At 37.3% G+C, this 26,798-nt stretch overlaps 2 protein-coding genes across 2 annotated transcripts; both read right to left on the reverse strand.

Moving 5' to 3' along the window:
- Positions 1-117: 117 nt before the first annotated feature.
- ppp4r3b (protein phosphatase 4, regulatory subunit 3B) lies at positions 118-10,789 on the reverse strand. Its single transcript, XM_038295733.1, has 16 exons — positions 10,355-10,789; positions 9,858-9,913; positions 9,155-9,253; positions 7,383-8,006; positions 6,360-6,437; positions 6,149-6,265; positions 5,494-5,610; positions 5,102-5,233; positions 3,508-3,610; positions 3,394-3,435; positions 3,141-3,299; positions 2,852-3,021; positions 2,632-2,771; positions 2,197-2,342; positions 1,982-2,106; positions 118-1,885 (listed from the first exon to the last, which is right to left on the reverse strand). Exons 1-16 carry the CDS (start codon positions 10,494-10,496, stop codon positions 1,775-1,777), a joined length of 2,361 nt encoding a protein of 786 aa, XP_038151661.1. The 5' UTR covers positions 10,497-10,789; the 3' UTR covers positions 118-1,774.
- Positions 10,790-11,313: 524 nt separating this feature from the next.
- On the reverse strand, positions 11,314-25,709 carry LOC119790257 (polyribonucleotide nucleotidyltransferase 1, mitochondrial). The gene is made up of 28 exons (XM_038295729.1): positions 25,476-25,709; positions 25,281-25,341; positions 23,532-23,606; positions 23,266-23,371; positions 23,143-23,192; positions 22,979-23,042; positions 22,845-22,892; positions 22,205-22,318; positions 21,498-21,684; positions 20,551-20,602; positions 20,418-20,475; positions 20,225-20,321; positions 20,031-20,133; positions 18,610-18,680; positions 18,231-18,267; positions 18,043-18,109; positions 17,161-17,250; positions 17,019-17,072; positions 15,898-16,007; positions 15,695-15,766; positions 14,746-14,809; positions 14,576-14,659; positions 14,388-14,471; positions 13,801-13,907; positions 13,594-13,649; positions 12,202-12,280; positions 12,070-12,117; positions 11,314-11,982 (listed from the first exon to the last, which is right to left on the reverse strand). Exons 1-28 carry the CDS (start codon positions 25,592-25,594, stop codon positions 11,827-11,829), a joined length of 2,313 nt encoding a protein of 770 aa, XP_038151657.1. The 5' UTR covers positions 25,595-25,709; the 3' UTR covers positions 11,314-11,826.
- Positions 25,710-26,798: the final 1,089 nt, after the last annotated feature.

Here is a 26,798-nt window from a genome sequence, read left to right on the forward strand (position 1 = left end):
TGTTAATCTGTTGTAAGCTTGTAGAAAGGTGTCACCTGTTAAATCACAAATTAGCATCTATTTACATCCAGATACGCAGATCATACCAACAACCAAAAAAAGAATGAAACCATCAAATTTCAAAAGTTCGATGTCAGGATCACATTTAATTTCAAAACTTATCAAATAAATTCATACAAATGTTAAGAATGGACAGTGGTACTAAATGCACTTGGTACAAGTTGAGAGCAGAAATGGTCACTGCTGGGTGATGCTGACAGAAAGGAGCAAAGCTGCTCAGCTCCAGACAAGCACATTGGCATCTTAGACGTTCCAGCCACACTGCCTTTATCCTCGTACTCATGTTTTCAATCCCTTCATCTGACTCTGTGCGTTTTGACTGAGTAAAACAAAGTAAATTTAAAATCTACACCGCCTCAACCATAAGGGCCAAATCATGTCGCAATCAGATGAAAAGAAGCTCATCCATTCATACTTGCATTGCATCAAAATTTTTCCTTCAACTTATTTCACTGCAGTTTTAAAATAAAGCAAATATGGAGCAAAATGTGTTCAGGAATATCAGCTGGTATGGATATGAAAGACTTTCAGCTCCAATGAAGTGGGGAATTCTGCACCTGTGATCTGTGTGAACGGCGAGTTACTCAGCCTTAAGAAAGGTGGAGCTTAGGTCAAATGAAACCAGAGCAGAATGTTTGGCTCTGGATTACAGAAAGGCCACCAAACCCAAACTGAAGAAAATCCTAACATCCTCCAAATGGTGTCTTCAAAAGTGACATTGCTGCAGTACGAATATTGATTTTTTTTTTTTTTACCTGACATTTAACCTTTTCAGAAGTTTATACTGACTCAAACGGAAGGGTGAACAGTGATCCCCACCTTTTTCTGTTATGACAAAATAAAAAGAAAAAAGGCAGGTGGGCATCTCCCTCTTTTTAAAACCACATTGTGGAAATATGGGTAGAAAGAGAAACATATATACAGTATTTCAACAGACTTGTGAAATGTAGGACTCCTGGCTAACACAGCCCCGCAAAACATTGTGTTTGTATTCTGATGCCATGGCTTTTAACGTTTGAGTCCTGCTCTACTGGAGCTCAGCAGCATCACAGCTGAGTGTTCATCCACATTTCGCTTCGTCACCTCCCCCCCTTCATTTAACATTTCTATGCTGCCCTGAATCTGAAACAATCTGCTCCAGCCAGCCGAGCTCTCAGGGCTAGTCCTGCTAGCCTGGACGGCCAGCTGAACAGTTGGTGCTGGCTGGCTGGGTTTAGTTTTCTGCCGTCTCTTCGGTTTGGTTCGGTGATGGATGTCAAAGACTGTTGTTGTGCTGAAGCTTCCTGGCTTTTGCAGCGACAGAAATACAGAGGAAAAAAAAGGAGGATAGGACTAAACCAAGGCTTGTTTGACAGCTGAACGCTGAAGGAAAAGTGGAGGAAAACAAGTGAAAAGCAAGGATGGTTCCTTTAGAGAAGAGAGATTTGGATTTCCTGACTGGATTGTTTTTAATTAAAAAAAAAATAAACTGAAACTCAGTCTACAGAAACAGACTGCAATCTGTCTTTCCAGAGAAGCTCTCCACCTCCTTCCAGAGAGGGAGCAAGGAGCAGAGTTCAGTACTGAGAAAGGCGGGTGGCTCATCTCATTTGGTGCAACACCTCAGAAGGACCAAAGGGCGGCACCGGCAGGCTGAGAAAGCCGGGGGAGAAGGAAGTGGGAGGGACGTGACGTCCGCCCACCATGGCCAAACCAGAGAGGACTATTATTAGCCTTAAGAGCTCAGACGGGGTCGCTTTCTTGGAGACTCCTCCACCTCCTCCTCTTCTTCTTCTTCCTCTTCATCCTCATCATCAGGGTAGTCCACCAAACCAACAAGAGCAGTCTAAATGAAAAAGAGAGGGGGGAAGAATTTACACAATTATTTTAAATGGTTTTCATGGTTAAATGGTTTAAATCCACACTTATGGACATGGGTTACCTTAGCAACAGGAGTGGCAGGAAGAACAACTGTTTTGACAGAGGAAGATGAACTGTTCGAAGTGACGGCTGGTGAGGCAGGTGGTACAGCGGCAGACTTGGCGTTGTTGGCTCCGTTGGCGGCTCCTACGGTAACAGACGGCAGCCATGTTTAGATTCAGGAGTTGAATCAAACGTTTCCAGGAAGCTGAATACATTCAGAGCGGCGCAGCTTACCCTTTTTGGCTTCCATGAACTTCTCATAGCTGTCAGAGAAGTCTTCGTCCATCCTCCTCTCCACAGTCTCTCCCTCGTCATCTTCGTCGTCATCGTTGAACCACAACTCCTCATCCTCGTCCAACGGCCGTGCGTCTCTGCGATATCTTATAAGAACAAATTTGAAACATGATGTAAAAAGCACCATTTTGCTTATACAGAACTTTAAACTGATCCGAATCACTTCACTATGATGATCCTCATTCCAGCTGTTAGTAAGTCATTTATTTCATCCCCCTTAACACTTTAAAATAGGATCTATAGTTTTGCTGCCAGGCCATTTCAGAAGTGTTCTTTAAAAAAGCCTACAGAAATGTGGATTTTTAGAACCTTCCAGCTCCCAAACCATCCCTCTCAGGAAACCATCCAGGAAAATATTCCCGTTACTTCACTCACCTGTTGAGTTTTTGACTCTGCCTGTCTTTTTCCTGCTCGTATCGACCTTTCAGGCCCTTAAACGTCTGAACATACTCGATGGATTCAAGTGCTTTGTAGAAATTATCCACAATGTGAGCTATGAGAGATTTGATGTCCTCCTGGGAAGAAAAGGAGAACAATTAACTTTTCAGAAAGGCTAACGGTTTTTTACCGAGGTTTGGATTTCACGTTGACGCACCACTTTGATGAACTCAAAGAGTTCGATGATGGCCGAGTTGAGGAGGTTGTATCGGGTGCCGTTGTCCAGCAGGGCATTTATGACGGGCTCAAACAGGTTCCCTTTGATGATGTAGCGGTTGTAATACTCGTCTTTTAGACCAATGATTCTGCGCATGAAACGCAACGCGCCTTTGGCCAAAGAAAAAGTCAGTTTTAATGCAGTGTTAGATGCAAATGAAATGGAAGTCAACCATTGCTGTACGATTTTGGGGAAGGACGTCTTAATAGGTTTGTAAATTGGGACTTACAAAGAGCAAGGAAGGTATGTTTGGAATTCATGAGCACCAGAACTCTCCTGAGCAGGTCTTTGTTCATAATATAGGTCTTGATATGGTAGGTATGGTGCTCCACACAGAACGTGAGAAGCTCCAGGATCAGTGCGAGCAGCTGAGCTGTTTGAAAGTTGTCTACACACACACAAAAAAAAAAAAATGCCTCTGATCAAAACAATTCAAACATTAAATAAGTCAAGTTAGATTAATAAAATCCATCAGAACCCACCTGGACAAACTGGATTCATCTTTGCAGATCCTTCTGGATGATCTGAAAGGCCACAGCAGTGAGTATCAAACATCTTACAGTCAGAAATACGGTGCTTCTATGTGTCTAGTTTACCTTTCGAGTTCTTGTCATGCGCAGTATTGGCCAGAAGAGGAGCGGTCAGGACGTGCATACAGTACTTGTAAAAGAAACCCAGGAATTCTGTCTTCTCGGTTTTCTGGAAGAAATTAGGTTAAAGTGCATCAGTTTAAAACTGTACAAAGTTTAGTCATTCAGTGCCCTAGTAATGTTAGTTTTGTCTCATTATTAAAAAATACAATAGACTAGAGATTTTATATCGTCATAATAAACCCAAATGCAAAGCATAACTGAAAAGGAGAAGAAATGAATAGTTTGAGGTTTAGAAGAACTTTAAAACTGTAGCTTTGCACACATTCTCTAATGGATTTATGTTTGAGCTTTGACTAGGCCATTCTAACATATTTTTGAACCTTAATGCATTTATTGCAGCTCTGATTTCAGTTTGTCCTGTAAGAAGACAAACCTTCACGTCGGCATCTTTTAGTGTCTGATTCTTTTTCTCCTTAGCCACATTTACGATTTATGTTCTGTGAAGCACCAATCAATCGAAAACCTTCATGTATTTAGGCAATCAGACAGATCTGTATACATTAGATGCCTGCCCGCTTCGGGTGGATAGCAAACACCCATTATGAAGCTTTAATGAGCAGAGAGATAGAAAAGTGGATGTAAAGTAAATGATGAAGGACTCATGGTTGGAAAAAACCTGTCTTTTGGAGAACCTGAAACAACAAGTCCTAGCACAATCAAAGTTTTAAGCAGTGCTTATACCAGAAGTCAAGCAGACTCTATGCACCCTGTAGTTTTTACCTTTATAGTTTAGGGCACCAATTTCCCAAATTTCTAATGATATATTCCCACATTTCCCAAACTTTCTGCAGTGGGTTTAAATGGAGAAAAGGATGATCTAGCTCTAGTCTAGTGCCGTTTCTTCCCCACCAGTTATCCAATATGAAGCTATGCATCCAACAGCTGCACCACACTAAGGGCCTGATGGCCAGGAATACAGTGTGCTGAGAAGACTTCATCCGTCTAGTTTAAAAAATAAATGAATAAAACTAACCCACATCACATCTTATCCCAAGTCATTATTCCACAGATTTGTCAAACATGTCCTAGGAATGTTTTGGGGCTTTTTTTTTTTGCTATAAATGCAGAGCGGAAAGACATCAATATGTAAACTAAGATTGGATCTGTAAGGTATTAAGAGCACTTCACAGGAAAGATTCATTTTATACAATCTGGAATGAGGCTACTCTTAAAATGTTGAAAAAGTGAAGCACAGTGAAAGCTTTTCAGGTGCACTGTAAATATTTATTCATATATTGCAAGAAATTATCACGTAAGGCACTGTTATTGTGTTACTGCAGGTTTTCCCGTATTCCATGCAGTCCTAGTTAAGTCGCATTAATATTAATTGTTACAGGCATAAGGCAAAGTGATAAAATGTGAAAAGGTTTGTGATTACTTTTACAAGGCTCTGAACTTAAAAACAAGGCTCCATTCATCAATGTCTGTATCCCTGGACCCACACAAAATGTGAGGATTAAACAAACAAGCAGGAAATAAAGAAAAAAGTGGTGGTTTTGTATGGGAACTGGCTTAATTGTAACTGGTTTTTACTCACATTGGTGGAGGCCAGCATGTTTTCAGGGTCAATGAGTGTCCTGAGCAAACCCATCAATTGGACAGCGCCCCCTAACTCTGGATCAGAGTCACAAATCATCTGCTTGATCACAACATTGATCAGGAGAACATCCTGAAAGAGATGCATAAAAACCAGACAACCATTAACAGACACATCTATTCGAAAACTCATAAATTTGTGTGTGCATATATATATATATAAATAAATAAAAGGGATCTAACTGGATAAATGGTTTCAAAAACAGGACTTGTGTTAACTTACACTTTAAATCTTGAGCATAAAGCTACATTATTTACATTATTCCACACTAAAGATCACAGACTGGGGAGTAAATATCCAGAACTAGAACAGTTCTGTAAACCAATGCTCACATCTTCCGTTTGCTGCGGTTCCTGCATGACAAACTCCCTGACCATCGATGGGCTGAATTCCACCAGGTAAGAGAATATGTCGATAGCCGCTGCTCGCACCTGCAAGTCATCCATTCCCTACAGAAAATCAAAGAGATTAGAAAAGATGTTTTAGAAGAAATACAAAAAAATGCATCATTTCCAGTTTTAAATGATTCATCAGCAGAATAGCAGAATAAAGGGAAGTCACCTTAGTGGGTTTATCTAATCTTTGCCTTTTTGGATGTTTGGTAACCTGAATGCATAATTATTCATCAACAGGAAGCTGCTTGATCAGGCATGATCATTCTTATTAAAGGCTATTTCACACAGCAAGATTCTAAAATTATTAAGTGACAGAGTATGTAAGATTTTCAGATTAACGTAATTTGTCCATTCCGTTTAGAAATGGACGCCCAGTAAACACCGCTGTATTTAAAGTCTTAAGTTGGTTTTATGATGATTCTAATTTTGAGGTTTCTAACATCCATACAGCTAAAAAATATTTATTTAAAAGAAATTATTTGATTAAAGCAAAGATCATGCCATGTGTAGCCTAGGAGTTTTCATTCTTCCAATGTTTGGACAAACTGATCATAAGATTTTAATCACATTCATAGAAGCGCCAACAACGTACCATCACTATTTCAAGAGCAGGTAAAATCCCGAGATTTGCCAAAGTTTTATAGAAAGCATCCCTGTTTTGTGGCTGCAATGTTTGGGAAAAAGCACAGAATTCCTTAACAAAATTCACCTGCAGAGTAAAAGGAGAAAAAAGCAAGTTAAAGCACATTTCAACAATAATTTAAAATAAAAGAGCCGTTACATTTTGAGTTTTACTGACTTACCAATTCCCGTCTTTTACTTTCTTCTGTGGCTTCATCTGTCAGCTGTGCAAAGACCTCAGTGAGGAACTTCTCATCCTCCTGCGACAACATCAGAAAACATTTTAGAAATGGAGAAAACAAGATAAAGACAACTTTGAGATAGATTCAAACTAAAATAAAATAAAAACCCAATCCTGACATTTATTGGCGCTTACCATGATGATTACCTCTAGAAATGTTTCCAATCACCTGTATAAGAACTGTTGGAAAAGACTAACAGAGAATTTATACTCCCATCACTTCTTTAATGTCACTTTGCTCCTTCGCTTTACCTTTGATTTTTTCTGACAATTACTCCCCAATACGTAAGACTTTGTTTCAAAACAAACACCAGGAATGTTATATTAATATATTTTAATTTTAAGCCAAATAAGACAGGCAGGTACTAAAAACATTTGATCAAAACAGAGATGCCCTTAAAATATGTATATAATCTGAACAGATTAGACTTGAAACACAGAGAATACACAAACACTTTAAGAATGTCGGTAACATAAAAAGTTGTGCAATACAAATTACTGCAACAGATCACCTAAGAACCCCGAAGCTTAAAATGCATCCTGACCAATTCACTCCATGTTTTCTAAATCACTTTGTTTGATCTCTAGCTAGAGAGCACTTTTGACACACAAATTATTACTTGAAAGATAAATATATAGTTGTTACAGCCATATAACTCTGTATACATTGAAGGAATCCATGTATTTTCTTTAAATATTGTCATAAAATGTGTTCCCACTTAAGAGGGAATTTCTATCAGTCATTTACCTTGCAGGATGGGTTTTTTTTTATTAGGAAAAACGGAAGGGTGCCATATTTAATAAGGTCACAGCAGGACAGCATAACATTCATTGTTAATAGTACACTGGACTGTAAAGATTGGATACAAAAATAGCAAAAATCATCATAAATTAGAAACTTTTTCAAAATACATCAACTTATCACTTTTCCTTACACTGTAAGTAAACCTGTTTGGGTTCTTACCTGCAACATACTGACAATTTCCACTTTGTTGTAGAAGATGAAGGATGTGAGTGTGGACAGGAAGTTTTCTTCAAAGACTGAGGGTGTGGGCAGGATTATGTCCTGGATGTACTGAACTCTGTAGGTCTGGTGGATTTTCTGTCGCAACTCTGAGTCTGTGATGGGAATCACCTCCTTGAACTTTGCTGTCTTGGTCAGAAACTCTCTGTGACGTTTTGGCTGAACCAGAGCTGGATCGTATTCGAGGCAGCCCACCACATCCATGATACAGTCGTCAGAGAACATGACCTCAAACAGGGCTGCTTTGTTGAGGAACAAGATGCCTCGCACAATCTCATAGAGGTGATGAAGGCCTTCTCGGTTGTCCAGGTCCTCACAAACTCTGAAGAGACCCAGCAGTTTCTTGATGTATCCCTCGTTCATCAGCGCCAGGGCAAGTTTTTCCCTCCGAATGGGCGAGGACAAGACAGAAGTCACCAGATCTGCAATTTCTTCAAGCCGACCTAATTCACAAGGCGGGAGCTCGACCAGGTGGGTGGTCTCTGGAATCTCTTCAAAGTGGTCTTCCTCCGACTCGTCGATGGGGTCCTGAGTGATGTCCATAGCAGGGTCCTTACCTTGAACCTAAGTAAGAAATGTTTGGCTGTAACTACACAAATCAATAAAATGAAAGCATCTTCACAGTTAGCAACTTGAGGTAGTGTTGATTATCCATGATGTATCATTATCTGCACTATGGCAATTTCAATACAAAAATGGGGTTCTGATCACGAATTAAAAAAAACCACCATCTTATTTAGCAGCTAAGACATGTATTTAATAATAAATCCCCAGCTTTGCCCAGCTTTTCATTGTCATTACACTGTCACAAGTACAGAGCAACAAAATTGACTGTGTATTTAACCCATCCCCTTGAGAAGCAACGGGTTGACATTAGGCTTCGCCGATATTGGCAAAAAAATGCGTATCGGCAAAGCATGTAAAATGCCGATCCAGACTGCCGATCCAGTTTAAAAAAAAAATCCGGTCCGTATTTTCCAGTTTCGCCGATTGAAACGATCCATTCCACTATTTTGCGCCAGTGTTTCCCTGTTTTGCATTTTTATTAAAACTTACAGTAATACTTGCACCTTTAACTGTTTACGGTTTTACTGTTCACTGTGCAATTTCAGATTGCTATTCATAATTTTGTCCAGTTTGTTTTTATCTCTTAATAAACAGGTAAGTTTGTTGTTACCAAGCATTGTGTTTTATTCAATCTCACCTAATTTAGCTGGCTAGATGTTATCAAGAGTACTAAAACCCTTTTCAACATGAGTCTTACAACTAAGGCTAAATACTTTAACTTAAACTTAAATACATGCTCGGATAGGCTGGTATCGGCCAGTATCGGTATCGGATCGGAAGTCCAAAAACAATATCGGTATCGGATCGGAAGTGCAAAAACCTGGATCGGGACATCTCTAGTTGACATTGTGTGGCGCCCAGGGAGCAGTGTGGAGTTAAGGGACCCTAACCACTAGGCCACCACTCCCATAAACTCTCTCAATATTTAATTAAAATATATACAAATGAAGAAAAACTGGTGCTGAAGTGCATTCCTACAGAAGTTAATTAAAATAGGTATGGCTTAAGACTGCATGGCTGGTTAGGATAGAATAGAAAGAACATCTACAGATTCACAGCAGTAACAATAAAGGAGAAAATAATGATAAATTGTCACAGAACACAAAGGCAACAATCAGTTCTTTGTATAAAAAAAAAAATAATACCTGACAAATCCTCTCCCAGATCTCATCACAGCCTGCTTTTTCCTGGAAACTCAAGGCAAGGTCATAATTATCTGCTTCTGACCAGACAATCAGCGTGTCCTAGAAGCAAGAGAAAGAAATATCCAGTTTAGACTTAGAAAGATTTATTTTGTCATTTCGTATACACAAATGTAAACAAAAATTTCATTAAGAACAGCTCTCTAGACAATTTCATTTTTTTTTAAGTGCAGCCTTGAAAACAGGAAAAAATTGTTTGACTCAGATCCATAACAAATTCACATTTATTTATGGTTTTTAAAAATGATAATTAACATGGTACGTTTTTTTTTTATACACAATAACTAGGGCTGAAAGAATGAATTGGATTAATCAATATTTACCGATTATTGAATCAATCGTTAACTATTAATCGTTGACTGGCGTATAGAGACTGTAAAACATACCTTTAGCTGATAGAGCAATCCACTTAGAGCAGTAATTATACCAAGGTTGTAAAACAAAATATATAAACATTTTGCATTTAATGTTTTCTTTTGTCAATATTTTCTATCCAGAACTCCTCAGGTGGAAAAAATTTAGTTTCACCTTAGGGACCTTTGGCTATTTGATTATTAATCAAAAAAATAATCGACAGATTAATCGATATGCAAATAAACCGTTAGATGCAGCCCTAACAATAACAATCCCAGTATAAAGGGTTTACCTGTTGTTTCTGATATGCGGTATTCGGACTTATCTTCGACTCCAACAGTAATGAACCTGAAAAAGTAAAAGAGAACGGGTAAAAAAAAAAAAAAAGCAGGCAACTAGCCTGTTAATATAATAACATGTGCAAAACATAACATTTTCAATAAGTTGATCAAATATTAAAAAACTTTAAATAATCTGTATACAAGCGAATGCGGGAAGCCTATTATAATAAGTTTCTACGTGTGCAACGAGACTTCGAAGCGCACCCCCTAACTATGTGGATGTCTATTACACAAAAAGGAAATAATGGAAATCTAAAAAATACACAAAGATTGGTTTGAATGAACGGAATAACCAACTTTAACCCCCAAAGTCAGTTCGCTTTTATTGCAACAGACTTATAAAATCAATTAATCATCTACTGTAAACCCCGAGTCTGAACAAGCTGTGGCTAGCATGCTAAGGCTAGCTAGCGCTATGTAAACGCGGCTAAGCTAACGAGGAACTTACCGTCAGATTCGGCTAGAACTAACAACGACATCCCCTTCAGTCGTTCCACAAACGAGGACGTAACATGTCCAGTGCCCCGGTCGTCCCACTGTCGGTCTTCATTTAGGGTGTACACTTTCACCCGCCGCCGAGTGTCCGACATGGTTAACCGAGTCGGAGCTAACAGGCTACCAGCTCACCCCGTCTAGTGTTTTCCTCGACCTGTTAACTTTTTTCTCACCTGCATGTTATGAAACACGCGCGTCTAATAACGGTTTACGGCAGCAATCCTGTATTTTGGGGCCAACTTCATAAACACAATACGTGTACGATATAAAAGGGCTAAGCAACAGGCCTGATGATAAAACAGTTAAATGCAAAGAAAGCACAACAACTCTGACGGCCTCCTCGCTAACATCTACAGACCGCCATCTTGTAATCCGATATTCGCAGATGTCAATCAAACTGCCGTCAGGTGGGCGGAGCAAAACCGAGAATCCCAGGCGCCACCTATAGGTCAATAACAAATTGGCAACAGAGCCACCTAGAGAAGAGGTTTAGGTTCACATTTTAGTTTTGGGTGCATAAAAAATATGTCCGTACATTTGATGCATTTTCCAGAATTCCTACATCTTTTTCATGCACGAAACACTTATCGAGATTCATATTTATATTTTTCAAAAGAAAGACTTCAAAGAATGGATTTGGACTGATCCAGACTGTAATAAATGGAAAAAACAACACTTTAACCTTCTTCCAGTGCAGAATAATGAAAGTAATTTTTTTTTTCTGTTTATGTCTTTATATGATACTTTTTGAGGTGTAAACTCATTTTGATTAGATTATTCTAATTAGTAATATTTCTTATTTCTTAGCACAATTTATTATGAGACAGTTTCTCCTTTTTCAGAAAAAAATGTATTTGTTAAACTTAACAAAAGCTTACAATAGATAAATACAATAAAAAAAATCACAGTATATATTGTACTATTAAAGAACCTGCAAACTTTTTATTTACAGATTACTAACAAACTATAAACATAACAGGACAAATGCCTCTGCTACGTCTTCCACATGGTTGCATCACTGTTTTCATCCGAACACCCTTTAAGAGCACATCAGAAACTTGGATATTAAATATGAAGATCCCAAGCAAGAAGAGCCATTATTGTAACTCAGGTGTGAACAGTGGAAATGATGTTTGTCTGTGATGAGGGGGAACAGATCTCTGAATGGTTTCATGCAGTGAGAAAATACAAAAAGATCACTTTAAAGACACCATCTTCTAAAAGGGAAGCAAGACTTCTCTTTAAGTTTAGACTCGTTCTGAGGCAGATTGTCGCCAGGTTGCTTGTTTTGTAAATCAGCACCTGTCATCTTCACACTGCAGTCTTTTTTTTGAGTTCACAGAAAGAAGCTCTGTTTTTTTTTTACATGAACAGCATCACAGTGTGAATCCATATTTCCTATAAAAACCCTGCAGTGGCACCAGGTCATGAATCACTGCCGTTCCTGTGGATGCTGCTGGAACCCATGGAGATACTCTGCTTCTCACTCAACGTCTTTACAACAGTGGCAGCAGGAGACTGGAGCACCTTCCGAGAGAGTCTCATTCTTCCATCTGTTGGATCCCGTCCAAAGTATTTCACCTGATCACAGCACAAATTACAGCTTAGCAACGGAGAATAAAAGCATGAAGCTCATTTTAACAAACAAAGCATAAAAGGAAAAACTACCTGTATCTCCTGTCCCACCTCTAGTCCTAAAGCACTTGGATGCTTGATCTATAACAAGGATGATAGACACCAGTTAAACTGTAACCTTTTCTTAGATTGAGAATAAACTTTAACAGAAGCAAATGTACTAACCCGTTTGTGGTCCAACTGGGAATTGTGCAGCAGGACTGGACTCATGTTGGGATAAAGTTTGACCATGACACCAATGTCCCTAAAGAAGAAAGAAAAGGCCACCAGTACCTATAAAAGCTCACAATGCTAGAAGGAAATTAAGAATATCTAAGGCCTGCCAGTAGACAACTACAGTTAAATCTGTGCGTCAAATTAGTTCATTTAGCACAAAGATGTATTTTTCCACATCAGCTGCCTGTTTTGGCATATTACTTACTATGTTGCAATGGGAAACTATGTCTCAGACCAAATGGCATTGACCTGTGGGGTTCCCCAGGGGTTGATTCTGGGCCCCCTCTTGTTCCATCTGTACATGCTTCCATTAGGTCAATTAAATTCCACTAGTAAGGCATCCTATCACAATTACATAAACGACACTCAGATCTATGTTTCACTGACGGCTGGGGAACGTGGACCAGTAGATACTCTGTGCCATTTTATCACACAGATCAGTGTGTGGATGCAAAATAACTCCCTCCACCTAAATATGGATTAAACTGAGATAATTGTCTTTGGACAACAAAAACCTAGAGAAGTTTCCATTGGTCATCCTAAGACTGAACCTAAAAACCAAGTTAGAAATCTTGGCATAATCATGGACTCAGACCTTCAACAGTCATATTAAGTCCATTATGTTAGCAGCCTATTACCATCTAAAAAACATTACTAAATTGAAAAATATAATGTTTAAACCAGACTTGGAGAGGTTAATCCACGCATTTGTCTCCAGCAGGTTAGACTATTTTAATGGCCTGTGCACTGGCCTTTCCAAATTAGCTGTTAGACGCAGATGCAGTTTATTCAAAAATGCTGCTGCTCGATTGCTGACTATAACCAGGAAATACGACCATATTAGCCCAATGCTCTGGTCTCTGCGCTGGCTTCCTGTGGCCCAGGGAATAGACTTTAAAACAGCTCTACTTGTGTACAAGTCTTATCATGGTTTAGCACCAAATTACATCTGTGAAATGTTAGAGCCATATATACCACCTCAGGCCTTGAGAGGGGTCTCCTGGTGGTCCCTAGTCACCACCGAACATGGAGATGCTGCGTTTCAGTTTGATGCAGTCAAGGTCTGGAACAACCTCAGTGAGGACGTAAAACAAGCCTCAATCCTGTCTATGTCCAGCTTCAAAACATGCCTATTCAGTGTTGCCTATGGCCATTGATTGATTTAAAAAAAATATATTTGTGTTGATTGAATTAGTTTTATTGTGTTGTTGGTGTTGCTGTGGGGCAAAGTGAGTTGCCTTGTGCATTAAATGAGCTGCATAAATAAAGCTGCCTTGCCAAATTACACAGCACTGCTTCTAATTTCTATTAAAAACACTATGCGTGATGATGTTTGCATACCTTATTTCTGTAATTGTGGCAGTGTAAACAGCCCCAAACTCCAACTGATGGTCTTGCTGCCAAAGAAAACAAAAGCAAAACGCACCAGTATTAACTTGTTGCATGAATCGCAGCTCAGATATAGATTTATAAAATATTGATGATTTAGGTTGAGGAATGTGAGGAATGCAATCAGAGAATCAGTGGTACAAACAACCGAGGACGCACATCGTCTTTGCAGATCTCTTTGATGAAGTCTTGGGCTTCGTTCATTGCCCCCGGTGTCGGGGCAAAGACGGAAAAAGTCTCCTCATCCACCTGACTTATTGTGACACCTTGATGGGAAGAAAGAAAATGTGTCCTTGTTAATTAGTGCTTAAAGACTGCAGTGATTAAACATCCCCTTTTCTATTCTTCTTAGCCCTTGTATTCCACTGTCTTTCACTGGATTTTCTTTTCTAACAGATCAAAACAAGCATGCTACTCGTATCAAGTGTAGGGATGGGAATCGAAAACTGGTTCCTGTTCAGAACCGGTTCTGTGTTCCAATTCCATGGCAACGTTTGGCAGCTTGCTTAATGATTATCTTAACGATTCCAGGCACCACCAGAGCCTAGCGTAGCACGACTTACGTCACGTTTTTTACGCAAATTACACAAACGGCATTCTATTGTATAAACCCCAAATAAGTTGCTATCTAATTTGCTGTTCTAGTATAACTAAATTCTGAATCTAAAAAAAATTGATTGATTTAATATTTCTGCAAGGCACTCTGAATATATTCTGCAGACACAGCTTCATTACTCGAACAGTACCTGTCTGTGCTTGAAGCTTACGAAGGTTATACCCTCCTGGACCAACAAAACGAGCTCTTTTAGACACAGGCACCCGCACATTTTCTGAGAAAGGGAATAAAAGGAAGAAAAACTATTAGAATCCAAAAAGCATATCTACACAGATTCCAAACACACAGACTCTTCTAACCTTAAAACACAAAACCTACCAACAACAGGTCCGTTTTCTTTTCTCCTCTCTCTGGGTTTTGCTATACATTGGTTCATAATGCCCAAGATTTCTCTCTTTGCCACTAAACAGAAGCACATTTGTCCAAAACACAGAGTTACATTTACAGATTTGTTAAGTCATCTGTCATCTCTTTAGGAGTTGGTATACCTGTGGCCTGCTGAATCGCCTCCATGACTACCTTTAGAGGTAAACCTGGAATCTTCACATCAGCCTTGAAGTTAAAGAAAAGGAACTTCAATTAGCATTGAGACATTTAGACATTAGTAGCAGCTGACAAGCAGCAATGGCAACAGATCCATACAGAACAGTAAGAACAATAAAATATCCACTGTCCTCACCCAGCTGATTAATCTACAGCAAACTTCCATAGTCAAAGGCAATTGGATTTTAACTCAGAATTAATATTTTGTGGCGAGAATTTATACTTCAGACTCTTATACTTATTTATTAGCATTATCTATTTATTTGAAGGTTTTAATCAATCTAACATTAGACATAATTTGCAATAAAACCCCAACATGGGAAATGTGTTTCTAAAAAAGAAGGAGCAATTACTAATTTTCCACAGTACGAAAAGATGTGTCTATTTTTTAAATAGTGAAAATAAAAGCAATATTTTGAGAATAAAGTCACAATATTAGATCTTCAAGAAAACATTTTTAACATTAGAAAAATAGTAATGATACTACAAGATTAAACTAGTACAATTCTGAAATTTGTATTACTAGAAAAAAGTTTTACGAAAATAAAGTTGTGACATTAATGGTTGTAATGTTACAATAAAATTTAAATATTACCAGAATAGAAGTCCTGAGAATGAGAATTATGCTGAAATATTACGAGAAAATGATTTTGATTGTTATGAGAATAGAGAAGCACTTTTATTAATACAAAATCAGTCTTCGTCTATTAACAATAAAGCTCAAGATCTTCAAAAACTCTAAGAAAACCTTATTAACTCTTTTCTCGTAAAGTTTAAAATCTATTTTATTAGACCTACTGTTATGAGTTTATTCTTATAATCATGAGAAATAAACAAGTTTGTCCCTATTATGCAGTTGTAGTCTTCCTGCTCATGGTAGGTTGAAAACATTACCTGTAAAGCAGTGATGCCCTTGTTTGTTCCTGCCAGTTTGAAGTCCATGTCTCCAAGATAATCCTCTATTCCCTGTTGAGGAAAACATTAATGGCAAATATTAAACATTTCTGAAATGATTACCAAGGAATATAAACCCATTTTAAGATAATTTTCTTCTAAATAAAAAGTAAAACTGTGAAATGTGAAAACGCTCCATCTACCAGAATATCAGTCAGCAGTCTGTAGTCTTCGATCTCCGTTGGTTTGTCTGGATTAGCTTTGGAGATGAGACCGATGGCGACACCTGCCACTGCAGAGGAGATGGGAACACCTGACAACACACACATGGATATAATTAGCTCTAAATGCCGCAAAGCTTTAGTTAAAACACAAAGAATCATGAATCCAATACATCAACATAAAAGGTAACTGTAAAATGGAAACAAAGCATCAATCAGCTCTACAATCATTGATATTAACTTAATCATTTAAAATAAATAGGATTTATTTTGCCATTAGACTTCTAAGCTCCTGTTTAAAAAAAAAACTGTAAATCATATACCAGTCATTTTATCACTGCTGCACTTTAAAAATGGAAATATCCTGTACTGAACAAAATCTTTTTTTGTATACACTGTGTGTGTACAAGATGACAATAAAGTCTGTCTGTCTTAGATTTTCTTCTTTACGCCATCAAAGATTTGCTAGATTCATTTATGGAAGTTATTAAAGAGCAAAGTTTTGCTTTTCACTGCTTTATAAATTTAGTGACACACAGCATTGATATAATGTATGATGTAATATTTATGACTTCCTTTTAAAGAACAACAAAAACTATAGTTTTTATGACCCAAAGTGGATATAAACCAAACTGTGATGTTCTAGATCTGTGAGGTTTTATAAAGAATTTAACCGTAGGAAGTAAAAATAAGTTGATAAAAAACTGAGACAGGAGAATATTTCCTGTCAGCTGAGCGGCCTTCCATATAGAAGATCCTTTTAATGTCCCACAATGGGGAAATTCTGTTTCTGGTTAGAAATTCATTCCTTAATAGAGTCGTATAGTTTTTGTCATTTATGCACTTTTTCAAGATCTGGTTACCAGGAAACCTGCAAAGGGAGCCAATGAGGTTTATCTAAACGTATCAGACCATCTTTTTTCAATGCAGAGGAGCAGTAGCTCGTATATGAGCTCTGATGACCAACTCTCCAAGCTACAGTTAAGACCAGCCAGCCTATGGGGGAAGCTCATTTGAGCTATATAAACAAAACACTATGATAAAATTAGTCATTTGTTTCCACCATTGCATCTGTGACTAAATAGATTTCTCCACGTTTGTACCTGCATCCATAAGAGCCAGGCTGCCTCCACATGCTGAAGCCATTGAGGAGGATCCTTAGAGGACATAAAGGCAAAAATGGACCTATGAGTTATTTGGTTAATGAATACAGATATCACCCTCTAAACACATCACACCACTAACCGTTTGACTCCAGCACCTCGGCAGTGACCCGGATGGTGAAAGGGAAGTCTTTAGGAATGATGGGTCTCAGAGCCTTTTCAGCCAAAGCTCCTGCAAACACAAACATACTGCAGTTAAATGCGACTACTTTCTGCCATACAGGCTCTGGGTTATTTCACTCCTTTCCTGATTCATATTAATGTGTTGCCAATTTATACTTTTTGACTAAACCATCTCTTTTTAGGCTGGAGTATAATGTTTTCATGAACGAAAGATAAAACAGTATCTAAAATGCAGATATATCCCAATTACCCAGTAAACATTTATTTTGTTTTTAAGCTAGTTAACCTCAAGGATATATATAAGAGATTAGTAGCCCAACTGAAACCAAAACTATCTGGAAATGGACCGAATTTTATCGAAGTATAATTCCTCACAGTTTACAACTGATCACTCTGGAACATTTTTGATGGTCAAGGCAGGAAAGAAATCTCTCCATATCAGATATGAATTGATGAAAACTAGAAAATACCCCACTGCAGAAATACTTTAAACTCAGACTAGATGAATTCAGGTTAAAAAAAAGTCCAAAATTAAAGGTGTTGTTTGGGCTAAAGGACCAGCGGTGAACGTCTAATCAAGTCACAAATTGAGACACACTTGTAAACATATTTGCACTACGTGGTGAATTTTCAAATCCCTTTAAATAGAACTCAACTCAATGTTTCTACCGCATTTGCGACCTATTCTTCTGATCACTGTTGCACTTTAAAAATGGAAATGTTCATTTCACTGCTGTGAGCTGCTCATTCGCTGTTGAAAAGCTGTATGCATCAAAATTCCGTTTTGTACACACGTTGTCTGCAAAAGAGGACAATAAAGTTAGTCTAAGTCTAAACGAACCATGTCCAAGCTCTCTCCTGTTGAGCCCTCCCATCTTTCCAGTCTCATTCGTTGCATAAGGAGGGAACTGAAATCAGACACAGAGTCGATTTTAAAATCACTCAGAGAACAAGAAAAGAAAGAAAAATGCTAATCAATTTTCTTAAAAAAACAGACAAAACCAAAAAAAAAAACAGCATTTTACTCACCTCATAATGAAGCATGAAATTTTTGTCTTTGATGCCACTGCCAAGGAAAAAAAATAAAGACAATTTGTTAGGGCTTCATTTTACCAGCTGGATAAATAACAGAGTAAGCTATTCTCACATTTACATGCCTGGAAAAGGGATATTTCCTGATTTCAGGATAAAATAAACCCATTTTAATATAATAAAACCTAATTAGATCTGTTTTTTCTTAGGTCCTCTTTAATAGAAACTTGATTTTTTTTTTGCATGATTTTATACTTAATGTATTCCATTATTTTCAGCAATCACAAATTCATCTTTATAAAGACAAAAACCAGCTTTTTTGAAAATATGAATATTAATTTCTAAGGACTATCCCTAATGATGATGAAGGTTTTACCTCAGAGCGGTAGTGATGATGTCCGTCTTGATGCTGGACTCCAGGGAGTCAAATGTAACGCTGCACAGCACCTGCAGGAAGTACAGAAGAAGGAGTCAATTTCTTTAAAAATCTTTTTAGTCACTTTTTAAACATGCAACAAACACTTCAATAATGTTTTGTTTTTTTTGGATTTTAACCATTTTAAAACAAAAGATGATTTATTAGAAACAAAAAATAAACTTATTTATAAATAGATGTGGAAATATTTGTTGTAATGCTTGGTAAAGATGTTCATAATGCTTCAATTTAAGTCTATCACTCATAGGGGCAGCATTATCTAACATTGAACATTTCAGAGCAATATAAATAAATTAATTCAGAAATAAAATAGATAGATACATCCCCCAGAGCAAAACTACCCAAACCACTGCTGTTAACAGCCTGTAAAAACAATTTCTGCCAACAGGAGAGCATTTATTCTCTTGCATGGATCATTTTCTCTTTGCACAATTTGCAGCGTCGCCCGGAGTCCTGGTTCCCCCCCTAAAGTATTTTCCCCCTGGGACTGAAATCACTGTAGAATGAGGTTCATATTTGTATAAGTTAAACCAAAACACAATTAGAGCAAAAAAGAAAACATTGTAATAAATGTTTAGTTATAATAATAGCAAACCTAGCGGTACAGTTGCTCACTTGGTGCACTGAAAAAGCTTGTTTGATAATACTTGCATTTCTTGATGAGTATTATTGTTTATGAAGCTCTGACTAACTTAGAGCCAAAATACATTTTACTGCATTTATTTTACTTGTTATTTTTATTTTTTATAATTGCATCATTATGAGAATACTGAGTCTATGTTACCCATCCCTGATGCCAGACCCTCCTGGAGTATTTGTTGCCACACTGTTCAGTCTTTTTTTCTCATCAAGCAGAGTTGGTGATGGTTGAACAGAAAAGGCTTTTCATTGTCTGCAAGTCATGGTTGCTATGGAGAACTGGGCATCCCAGGATGCTATTTCTTTGATGCAGTTTTAAAAATTTTTTTCTTTAAAGTTATTTTCCTTAATGCTCATAGATACTAGATAAATATGGCTCCTAAAGAAGCTGAGTGGCTAAAGGTGGGAGAAAAGGTCCCTAGGGCTATATCTTGTATAAACCCCAGATAAATAGTTTCCCAGGGATTTATAACCAAAGTGTTTAGAAACTCCAACCAAAGTATACATTTAAAACAAAAAAGCTCAGTTAATTTGGTTTTTAATTAGTAAAGAAAATCATTTCTAATCATATTTTTTTCTCTATTGAATAGATCTTAGAGTCAGGGAAGGGTTTCTCTACATTTTTTTTGTGTTATTTTAAGCCAGTGTATTTTACAAATCTCTATCAGGGGGGAACCAAATGTGTCCATTCCTGTTTTTTAACCTTTATGTTTTTCACACACCTGCGTTTGTCCTCTCTGAAACAGAGCAGAGCCGTGGAGCGGCTTGAAGAGGTCAACATCACAGGAAATTTTCCTTAAAGCCGTCAGCTCCCTCCCATCACACCTTTGAAGTTAATAAAAAGCATTTTTTTTTCAATAAACCTGCCTCATAAAGCTTGAATGAAACATATTTCTCTGATAAAAACGGTACTTACCTCCTGTACTCGTTAAGTACTAAATCCCGAAAGATCTCTTTAGTCACAGCGTTGAAGGATTCAATGACTTCAAAGGGCTCAGCCTGCGGGAATTTCTCTAAACGCAGAGGAAGTTCATTAACATGTAAGATGGCAGAATTAATGGTAATTGATTATAGAAAGAAGGTGGCTAAACAGATAAAAGACCAATCACCTTTTAGGTCCTCCTCAGTTTCTAGTCGAACTTTATTGATCGCTTCATCTCTTGAAATCTAACAGAGGAAGGAGACTCCTGTTGCTTTTTAGATTTTCTTCACACAGAAACATAAACAGGCTGCAGACTGTACCTTATCATGTGCGTAATCTGTAAAAACTGCATAAATCCTCTCAGATGATAATCTAGAACAAAGAATCAGAAGCAGATTATTGGACACACTGATAAAAGACGGATGCAACTTTCAGGATCAACTTCATTACCCAAATTTGGTACATGAACAGGAAATTTGATTGCTTTTCATAACTCATATCATATCAACATTCATTGAATAAGTAAAAGCCTTTAGAAGAAATTAAATAAGGAGAAATAGCAGTATTTTACTTCCAATGTTCCTGCATATAGTTCTAATTGTCAATCCTTCTGTTGATGTGTTTACGTAAGGCCGTCTAACATGCTCGTCCCCAGCTAGCTATATTTTTTCTGCTCATGCGCACTTTCAAGTGTAAATGTGTAGTGAGCTACGTTTTCATCCATTCAAGCTCCCCTTTCTCGCCTCGGTTCTTTATTAATGGCTGAGAGTCATAAGAGAAAAAGTATCAAAGAAGTGTATGAGAAGAAGAGAAAGGCCTCAGAAGAGAGAAACAAGACCAGAGTGTTTCTGGGAGATCCTTTCCCACGATGGCGTGCACTGAAAGCACAGGTCGGGTTTCCAACTGATGCCTCGGTTGTGAAGTTTCTACCTGACAGGTAAAATTTGGCATGCTATGTGGAGAAATCCATTTCACATCAAAGTTATCTACCTTTATATTGTATCTTTCCAGGTAAGATTACTTTATTTATTTTGTAATTTGCCATAGATCCTTATTCACCCCTCAAACATGTTCATATTTTTTAAGCATGTCATGATTTTTTTAATGCTCTAGTCCTCTTAGTTTCAGGGATTGGTAATTAATTGTAGTTATTAGCAGAGACGACTTGTAAAGAGCGTGCAGGAGGAGAAATGGGCTTGTGGAGAGTAAGGGTCTCATCAACAATTCCCCAAAATCCTTCTCTATATCTTTAAACCTTCGATCTTACCGCCGGACATGTTCCACCATCTCTATAGGGACGGAGAACATCTTTGTAGGAGTGCGCTTGGTGACCTTCTGTTCCCGCACCATCTGCTGGATGGCGTGTATGATCTGCTGGGTGTGTTTAACTCCAACCTTCACTGCATGGCAGAAGTCTTGCTGCAGCACATTCTCAGCAGACGCCTCGATCATCACTAGTAGGAGCAGAAACAAAAGCTGACTATCGCACACAGAGGGAAGCAGGGCCGATTATGAAAGAAAGTCTGACAGGAACAACTGAAGAACCTTCAGAAATTTGAAGGAATATTCCAGAGTGTGTTTTTAATTTCAGCTTTTGACTGAAATTTGAGCAACATTAGATTCACTGTAGCAAGATAAAAAAAACCTAAACGGCAGAATATCCAGAAATATTGCTGGTTTACAGTAGCTGCCTGACAAAGTTCTTACTCTACATTTAAATGTTTCTGTTCCTTTCAGCTTGAATGGAGCAGGACTTTACAAAACTACTAAACACAATCAGCACAAACTGAACTCTAAGTTAAATGTCCTCAGCAATACCTCAAATAAACAGATCTGATCAAATCTAGACTGACTTCTGAGCTCATTTCACCAGATTGTGCCTAAAATAACAGAAGTTTGACAATTTAAAAAAATCTAATGTATTTGATTTTTTTTTCAACAAAACAGCATTTAAACTGACCAATTTCTACTCACCCACTTGACTGCTGGGAGCTCCGGCCACAACCAGGTTTAGACTGCTTGATGCCATCTCTGCTCTGGTGGGGTTAACCAGTAACTCTCCATTAACCATTCCCACTCTTACAGCACCTGTAAACCAGGGTTATCATAGTTATCTATTACTAAAAAGAAATTGAGAAAACATAATAAAGTGAAATAAATAAAAACGGTAACTAAAAGGTGAAAAATATTACTAACTGAAACTGATATATACCCTCATTATTTATAGGCCTTAGAAAGAGCTATAATCTGTTGGTTTTTATTACTTATACAAATAATTACATGAGCACAAGACTCATGAAAGCAGGAAAAAAATAGTTGTAGACCTAATGAGAACTACACTAAAACCAAATTAAAATAATAATAACTAAAAATAACTGATAAAAACTAGCAAAACCACCCTAAAAAATAAATTTAAATAAAGTTAATTAGTGAGAAAAAAATGGTCACAATAAAAGTTAACTAGAATCAAAAAAGCAAAGCTATTATAGCCTTTCTGTATAAATGACAACCAGTCCCAATGTGAGCAGGGTTGCACTTAGAGGACTGCAATATAAAAGCAAAGAAATTCAACTGAAAATCTGAATGGAGCAGAAACAGCTGCAGGTTTCCTCACCTATGGGTCCATGCCAGGGGATGTCAGACAGAGCCAGGGCAGCAGAGGCTTTCAACAAAGGAATTTGGGTATTAGAAAGATTTTAAATGTAATACTTGAAAACAATGGATTTTACAAGATTCTTTTTTTTTTACCTGCATTAATTGCAAGCACGTCTGGATCATTGACGCCATCAACTGCAAGCAGGTTACAAAGGACCTTTAAAAGATATGAAAAGGAGCAGGAATATTGTCATTTCTGGAAAACTGGTGCAAACCTTTAAAGGAATTATGTTAAACCAGGATCAAACTGAACTTACCTGAGTGTCATAAAAGTATCCAGCAGGAAAAAGTGGTCTGATCGAGCGATCTGAACGATAAAGAGTCGGTTAACGACATGTACATCAGTATCAATACATAATAAAGCTTTAGATAAAGCTCACCAATGAGTCTGCTGGTGAGGATCTCATTGTCTGTGGTGCCAAGCTCTCGTCTCAGATAGTTGGTGGGGATTCGACCTGCAGCAGCTGCTTTCTGTCTGTAGTCCACCTTTAAAACATAGAAATTACTGAGCAGCACAAATCCAGAACTAGATCCACCTTAACTCACATACAGGTCGACCAAACAGAACAGCAGCATTTCTGAGAATGAGCTCCATTAGCTCAAAACGTTAAAATTTTTAATGACAAACACAGGGTAAGGAACTTACAACAAGTGGCATGAACTGAGATGGTGAAGGTTTGGTTTTGCTGACAGCAGTCACCATCACAGAGGTTTCTCCCAGCTGAAGGTAAGAGGAAAAATACAGGAAAAGGTAGCATCAACACCCTCCATTAACAGCAGCCTTCTTGGATTCCATATTTAACAAAAATCATTTTAGAAAACAACATCTTGTTATGTATGCGTTGTTACAAAACTCTCTTCGATTATTAACTGCAGAAGGAAAATGTAACACTGAAAGTCTAAACATGGACAACCAATCTCAATTTATCTAAAGTTTCTAAACAATTTTTAAAAGATTTTCCAGTAACAAAAATGAGAACTTAAAGAACAAAAACATCACATTCAGGTATTATCCACCATAATTATCTAAAAACACGATCAGTGGGTTTTTGGTCCTGCTTCATTGATCTTAGCTGCTTTTAAAGGAGGCTTTAGAATTAGATGAATAAAACAAAAAGCCTTAAACATTCAAAGCAGTTAAAAAAAACAGAATCTTGCATATATATTTATGCCTCTTTAACATTTCCACACTCCACCCACAAATTAGGAGAAACAGCAGGCTGATTTTATAGCAATGTAGATGACAAATCAGCAGCACCGCCTTTTTTGGGCAACTGAATTTCATAGTTATTAGATATAACTACTTTAAAATACTGTTTGTTTGTTTTTTATATCTCTTGAACCTCGGTTCCAAGAGGTATATTGACAAAAAAGGATGCACAAAAAATTCTGTTTGTTTCATGCATGTTGTTAAAAAGTAACATTGAATGACTGTACTTACTTAAGATAGAAACTGTCATATAAATAGTATATATTGCGGAACTTTGTTGAAAGAAAGACGAGGAGAGGTTCTACAAACAATGTTTATTATAGATCATGAACTGTCATTGTTAATTGTTACACATATAAAGTAAAACTTGCTTGATAAACAGATAGATAGATAGATCTTTGGCCTAAGATTTAAGATAGGAAAAGAGGTGACCACAGAAGACTACTGGTTGCATTTGGAGAACCAGGTCTGTTTTGATTTGGTCCTGTGTTATATGGAACATTATCTACTTGGCATGCCTAATGATGACCTGCTTTGACTGCTGGTGATCAGTTTAATGAGGTCTCATATATTTCCAAGGTTTCAGTAATCTTTGGAAGAGAAACAGGCCAACAGCATTACAGTTCCACCATCAAAATCAACAGAAATAAGGTGCTTTTCTTCTAGTTCTTTCAAGCGTAACCCACCTCAGATGCTCACTTTAAAAAAATCATCATGGTCTCAGATCCAGTACTGTTTAATAAATTCATATTTATGATCATGACTTACACAGATTTTATTTTGTCATTTTGTACACACAAGTGTAAACTAACGAAAATTTAGTTAAGAACAGCTCTCTAGACTATTTTATTTTTTTAAGTGCAGCCTAGATAAAGGTGAGCAGCAGTGATAAAAACAAAAACAAAAAACATTTTGATGAAAAAAACAGTAATGTAAACATATCATTGTATGGTTACAGTTCTAACATTCATTTTTATTATGGTGGTAGGAGTTAAAAAAGGCAAGTATTTCAAAACTAGGGGTTTATTTTACTATTAAATTAATTAAACTTAACTATAGGTTGTGTTGAAATATCTCAGTGTGAGATTATTCTCGTATATTAAAAGATTTACTGACCTAATAAAAAGAAAAAAAAATGTGCATGAAGATGAAAACATGGGAAAAATTCAGGATTTTCTTTCCTACCTGCACTACAGCAGATCCATCAGCAAATCTGGCCAACAGCCCAGAAGAGATTTCAAGTCTCCTGCAAAATCAAAAGCAGAAAAAGTCCCTTAATCACAGCTTCACCTCATCTATCCTGAACGAACCGCGATTTCAGAGTCATATGGAGCTTGGTTCTAGCAAATAGAGAGAGAAAAAGAGTGAAAGTCAACTCACTTCTCTCCAAGGTCCACTCCCACTCTCCATGGGTTGGAGTGTCTGCTATAAATGCTCTGGTGACATGAGCGAACATGGAGGCGGACGGACGAGCGGCAGAGTCCGAGGAGATACCTCATGTTTACAGAAACTTAAGGAGGCAGAAATGTTTAGGAAGACAGACAGAGGGAGCTACACTTTACAGCTAGGAGCTGCCATGACAGTTGGTCACATGTACGAAACTACGTAACGAAACCGTCGCTTCTGATTGGTTAGGAAGAACAGATTGTGTAACATCAAAATGTAGTCGGGTCAGATGGTTCCGGCGTGCATCTTTAATGATGTAAAAAAAGGTATGAAGTTTAAAAAAAAAAAAAAAAGAAAAGAAAAAAGAACGTTGATATCAGGAATGCATCAAAATCACGACTACCATTTTCGGGAGTCATTCTTCAAAAAAGTGGTGATAACATACTCAGTTAACAGTTATTTTAGTCAATGAACTTCAATTTCAAAAGTTGTCTATCTGGAGTTAAACACTTACCGGTAATCTTATTGCAATAAAATATAACTTAATTTAAATTATAAAGGACCACTTAAAAAGAAACAAAAGAAAAAGTTTTCATTAAATGTTGGTCTCTATTTTAAAGCCAAGTGACTGACACCATAAAATAAAACAAGTCAACCCAACAGTTTGTGAGGCTTCCAAATCTATATCCCCTGGATCATCAGTTCATAATCTAGAATTAGATGCCTAATTTTTTCCATTAAGCTATGAAATAGTTGTTATCATATAAAAATAGTAACTGTGCTTTTGATTTAATATACATATGAGTTCAAGCTGTAACTAACAGTGTTAGTATAAAATGTTAAATATTTTAGACAAAATTGTTTACTTGACTTTCCAGTTAGGGGACATTCAAATATGACCCCAAGCTCAATAAAACGTTAAAAACTAACTAAATAAATCCCTGCTCACTTTTTTAGCCAGTATTAAGAAGTGTTGTTGCTGGATTACCATATACCCTCTTTATGACAGCATATTTAAAATAAATACATTTTAAAAACTACTCATTAAACATCAATTCTAATGTGTGAGGAAAGAAAAAATATAAGGCAATATCAGACGTGTGCATCAGTTTGACCCTCCTGGGTATATTTTGTACACTTGTAAAAGTTGTGCTAGTTGCAACAACCCTTTAAAAATATTTTATTAGGCAGATTCCAACAGAAAATAGTGGTTTGTCTAAAGTCTCCAACAGTATTTCTATTACTGGATCATTCCTTTCATTTCAGTCATATATGAAAAAGTCACAATACTTTCAATCTACGGTATACTAATTAACA

The sequence above is a fragment of the Cyprinodon tularosa genome, unplaced genomic scaffold (genome assembly GCF_016077235.1).
Source record: "Cyprinodon tularosa strain WSP-4 unplaced genomic scaffold, ASM1607723v1 ctg359, whole genome shotgun sequence".
Taxonomy (NCBI): Eukaryota; Metazoa; Chordata; class Actinopteri; order Cyprinodontiformes; family Cyprinodontidae; genus Cyprinodon; species Cyprinodon tularosa.

Bases quoted from the DNA above. Each gene is read 5' to 3' on its own strand.
- LOC119790257 (XM_038295729.1), bottom strand. From the start codon at position 25,594: ATGAGGTATCTCCTCGGACTCTGCCGCTCGTCCGTCCGCCTCCATGTT. The intron at 20,603-21,497 runs GTAAGATCGAAG...TCTTTGTTCTAG, and splicing joins ATGGTGGAACATGTCCGGCG to ATTATCATCTGAGAGGATTT. The intron at 14,660-14,745 runs GTATACCAACTC...GCTTCTGTTTAG, and splicing joins GGCGATTCAGCAGGCCACAG to TGGCAAAGAGAGAAATCTTG.
- ppp4r3b (XM_038295733.1), bottom strand. From the start codon at position 10,496: ATGTCGGACACTCGGCGGCGGGTGAAAGTGTACACCCTAAATGAAGAC. The intron at 6,438-7,382 runs GTAAGAACCCAA...ATGTTGTCGCAG, and splicing joins AAATTGTCAGTATGTTGCAG to GAGGATGAGAAGTTCCTCAC. The intron at 2,107-2,196 runs GTAAGCTGCGCC...CTGTTACCGTAG, and splicing joins GTTCATGGAAGCCAAAAAGG to GAGCCGCCAACGGAGCCAAC.